General features: G+C 48.5%; 1 protein-coding gene across 2 annotated transcripts; it reads right to left on the reverse strand.

Moving 5' to 3' along the window:
• Positions 1–1,007: 1,007 nt before the first annotated feature.
• slc30a1a (solute carrier family 30 member 1a) lies at positions 1,008–4,360 on the reverse strand. Of its 2 annotated transcripts, none has more exons than XM_030781549.1 (2): positions 3,622–4,360; positions 1,008–1,948 (listed from the first exon to the last, which is right to left on the reverse strand). In XM_030781549.1, the coding sequence occupies exons 1-2, from the start codon at positions 4,183–4,185 to the stop codon at positions 1,010–1,012; spliced, it is 1,503 nt and encodes a 500-aa protein (XP_030637409.1). In that variant the 5' UTR covers positions 4,186–4,360; the 3' UTR covers positions 1,008–1,009. The 2 variants fall into 2 exon arrangements, with proteins under 2 accessions (XP_030637409.1, XP_030637408.1); XM_030781548.1 differs by having other exon boundaries at positions 1,008–1,962; positions 3,594–4,360.
• Between the last annotated feature and the right edge of the window lie 223 nt (positions 4,361–4,583).

The following is a 4,583-nucleotide window of genomic DNA, read 5'->3' on the forward strand; positions in this document are numbered from 1 at the left end:
GAGGTTTGAAAACAGCGCGGCTGACAGTGACACAGACGTGTTTCCAGCGTAGGTGGACAGCAGTGTGATCTCGTGAAGCGAAAACCGTGTCTACTCTAAGACCTGTCTCACACAGGAGGAAAACAAGCCTCAACAAGGTAGGATTAAAACATTTACTACTAAAAAACGATTCCACAATACAGCATCGACAGTTTGTCAGATTCAAAAGAGAGGAAGAAATTCAATAATATATTGTTTTTCTTATTATTATTTTCACCAATTCTATTTTTTAAAATATAAAAGTTTTGAGAGAAAAAGCATGACTAATAACTTAAGTACGAATGCGTTGGTGAAGGCTGGCGTTCGAGAGAAGAGAGGTGTTGGGAACACTGGGAGTAGAGGTGGTAGTGGTGTCTGGTCTGGCAGCTTTTCATTCAGTTCCATCTCTTCTGCTGCATGTTCGTCGTTTGTTTGTTTGTTTGTTTGTGTGTTGTCATACAGAGGTAATCGGCAGGATCGTTCATGTCCTGTACTAAAAGCTTTGGCACAGATACACAAATCACAACATGGCTGCTTCTCAGCACACATGCAACAGGCCGTCCCCTCTCTCTCACACACACACACACACACACACACACACACTCTCGCTCTCCTTTCTTCTTTTGTTTCCCCCTCAAGCCTGGGTCAGAGGTCACCCAGAATGCAAAGTTAATATGTTGCCATGGTGACAGAGACACCAGGCTGAAGGTTTAGCGTGTGTTTGTGTGTGCGTGTCTGTGTGCGTGTGTGTCTGTGCGTGTGTGTCTGTGTGTGTTTTAGGAATGAGAAGAGAAGGCTTAGTGTGTGTGTGTGTGTGTGTGTGTGTGTGCGTGTGTGTGCGTGTGTGTGTGTGTGTGTTTTAGGGATGAGAAGAGAAGGCTTGCTTTGAGGTGTGATGCGTACATCCTCTATATGTCACAGAGAAAGAGAGACAGAGAGATATTCTGACTGCCCAGACCGGATTTGTTCATTTCATCTTTCTTTCTCTCTCTCACAGCGATGACTCCACCTCTCTCGTCACCATCACCTGGGGCTCAGACCGCACCACCACCTGAACGTTGGGCATCTGATCCTTGTTCGCGTTTTCCTGTGATTCGCTGATGACCTCCAGGGTCGTCGCGGGAACCGCGGCTGTTGCCGCGGCGACTCTCCCCTCGGCGCCGGCGGCCGTCTGTTTGCCGGCGTCAACGGCGCCGCAGCAGAGCTTGGGGGCGCACTGCGTCCGACAGGACAGCTCGCAGAGCGAGCCGCGGGACTCGGAGTTGACGGTGACGAACTCGGGCTGGATGGTGGTGGCGTGGATGCCCTCGTCGTGGAAGAAGCCTTTGATGCGCTTGGCCACGTCCATGTAGGTGGCGGGGTCGTGGCATTTGATGTGCGCCGTGGCGATGATGCGGCTGCCCGCCAGCTGCCAGATGTGCAGCTCGTGCACGGCCAGGACGCCGTCCACGCCGCGCAGGCGCTCGTTCAGCCGGTGCATGTCGATCTGCTTGGGCACGGTCTGCAGCAGGATGAGGGCGGACTCTTTGAGCAGCGGGTACGTGGTGTAGAGGAGGATACAGACCATGATGATGCAGAGCGTCGGGTCCAGGTACAGCACCCAGCAGGGCCCCGCCCGCGTCAGGCCGAGGCCCCCCGGGTCCGTGGCGTTAGGCTCGTCGCCCTCCATCAGGCCCAGCAGGGTGTGGTTGACGTGCTGGTGGTCGGTGCAGTGGCTGTTGGTGCAGGGGTTGACGCAAGGCGCGCCGGCCTCGCACGGCTGCCACACGAAGGTGAAGATGAGGGCGTTGACCACCACGATGACCGAGCCCAGGGCGTCGCCCAGCACGTGCAGAAAGACGCCGCGCATGTTCAGCTGGGAGGCGGAGTCGTGGGCGTTCTCCAGTTCCTCGTAAGGGGCGTTCCCGTTCATCTGCACCTCCAGACTGTCCTCACGAGAAACCTCTGTACGGGAAAAGAGAGGACCCGTGTTAAGTGTGCTTAAAGCAGGGCCAGTGCCGTGCACCTGACTGCTGCAGGCCTGGAGGACCCCGAGTCTGTGTAAGTGCCGTGAAGGTGTCATCCATGTTTTAACAGGGAACACGCTGAGGAGGGGAAACCACACAGGCCTGTGACTAAAGCCAAACAGGAGCTCAATCACCATAACATTTCCACCACTGCACTGGCTGACATGTGCTCTGACAAACAAATCAGTATTACTATCACAGATATGACCTGATAAATTAGGTATGTTTTAATTAACACACAAGACTGTTCCCTTTTACAAATACAAGGTGGACAAAGGCATTGCCTACAAATTGATCTCACCCATGTCTAATTACATCGCATGGCAAATTGATGTATTTATTTATCTCTAATGTTAGTTACAACACAATGAGACGTAATGTAATTGTCAAGGCCTTGGCTAGAGAAGGCAAAGAAGGTATAAGGGTAAATATTTACGTCATATCTAATCTCATGACTTTTTAAAATTTATTGTCTGAAGCGTGTGCGGCACTGTTAAGACAAAACGTAAATTAACAGAAATAGCACTGGGACCCCGCAGTTCTGGCCGGACTATCACAGACAATCAATCAATAACTATGGAAAATCCTGTCTTTATAGATTTCACGTGAAAGGAAATGGTACTCGGTAGGAGAAACATGATGATTTTTTCAGTCATGTGACTCCGCAATTCTGTCCAGTCCTGCCCAAAAATTTCCAAACAGACATGACTTGTTGGTTTGAAACAAGCTTGTTCCTCTAACTGTTGCTTCACAAGAAGGCCAAAGTTACTTCGTGTACTCGCAAATCATTAAACACAAGAAGATAACTTTTAATTTGGCCAAAAATGATTTCTGTAACATTTCAGCTCTGAGTCGGTCTTTGAAATCGGACACATTCAAAGATAGACAGGACTTTTTAATAAGTAACTGTTTGCTCCACTTGACTAGTCAGCGCTGGCTCGAGCTAACACTAACGAAAAATAGCTCGGATAACAGCCACGAGAGAGACAATAGTTCTATTACCTGCCATACTAGCCTTACACTCACTCAGTAGTACAGGTTAATTACACACACAAAAAAACAATGGTACAATGGAAACGACAATTCAAAGCTGAACCCCAACTGAACTGGCGAGGGGGGGGGAAAAAATACATTGCTCGCATTTGTCGTGACTAAATGCAAGCAAAATGTGTCGTTAAAGGCGCTCTTCCGTGACTGGTAAATGAATCAAAACTGCTTTGTAAGACAAAGCTATTGTAAAATGATGACAACCGGAGAACTGGAGGTCTTTGTGACCAAAGGGTCCCGGCAGTCAGTCATTCACACGGAACAATTTCGCTGAGATAACTTTTGCACTCGTTGCGAAAGTGTGCACGGGGGACAGAGACCGTCTGCTTTGTGAAGTGACTATAGTATGAAGAAGACTATCAGCTGCAGTAAAGAGATCTGAAGTGGCTTGTGTGATATTCACATTCTTCGACAAATGAATCTTATCTGTATGTGTGTATTCGTACCGAGACAACAAACTCTGAATTTTGAACACAAACTCTTAGAAAAGCTGACTCCCCCCAAAAAATAAAAAAGCCTTACCACGTCTCACTCGCCTCTCCGTAATTACGCCATTCGGACTGGTGCTGTGATTGCCCACCAAGTTGTTGGTCTCCTCGCCCGAAGAACTGCCGGGTGGCTTTTCGAACTTCGACATTTTCCCCCTCTTGTTTTTCTTATTTCCGTGAGAGTGACCTCCGTGAGAGTGGCCGTGTCCACCTCCTGCGTGCCCGTGGAACAGGCAAAGACCGAGTAGGTTCACAAGCAGTCCCGCCGCCCCAACCCCAATTACTACCCGAGGTTTTTCAATCTCATGCGGCTCCGTGAATCGCTCAATTGCCTCTAAAATGATGGTGAAGCAGAGAGCGGTAAGAAAAACAGCATTAACCAGGGCACCCATTACCTCCGCTCGGATCCATCCGAAGGTGTTCTTATTAGTAGCTTGTGTCTTCTCCGCGAATCGCACGGCGACCAGAGCCACAACCAATGCTATGACATCTGATAGCATATGAAAGGAGTCCGACAGCATTGCTAGGGACGCCGTTATCCGGCTAACTACCACCTCCACAATGAAAAATCCAAAAGTCAATGAAAGCATGCATAATAAACGCGCTCGGTTAGGCTCACAAGCCATTTTCCTTGCCTGGATGATGGTCCGATAACTCTTTGCTAGCAAACTCAGCAAGCTAGTTAACCAGCTAGCGAAAGCACCAGTGTGAAAACTACCACACAATACGAGCAGATTAGGACATATGGACCTTAACAACAGTATACAACATAAAATTTCATATTAAATTAACATTGCCATGTTAAACAGCAACAGACCGTTATCAGCCACCTAAAATCAAACGCGAATAACTAAATTTAATCACAGCAGACGTATTTTAATATAGCCTGGTTTGCAGCCGGGTTGAAACTTTGCACCCGGACCGGTTAAGTTTCCACACGGAACAAGACCGGTTATGGCAACGCCCTAGTAGGTTGCTATTGGTCACTAGTTAGGGACCATACAAAATTACTGTTTCGTACGTT

This window comes from Chanos chanos, chromosome 8 (assembly GCF_902362185.1).
Source record: "Chanos chanos chromosome 8, fChaCha1.1, whole genome shotgun sequence".
Taxonomy (NCBI): domain Eukaryota; kingdom Metazoa; phylum Chordata; class Actinopteri; order Gonorynchiformes; family Chanidae; genus Chanos; species Chanos chanos.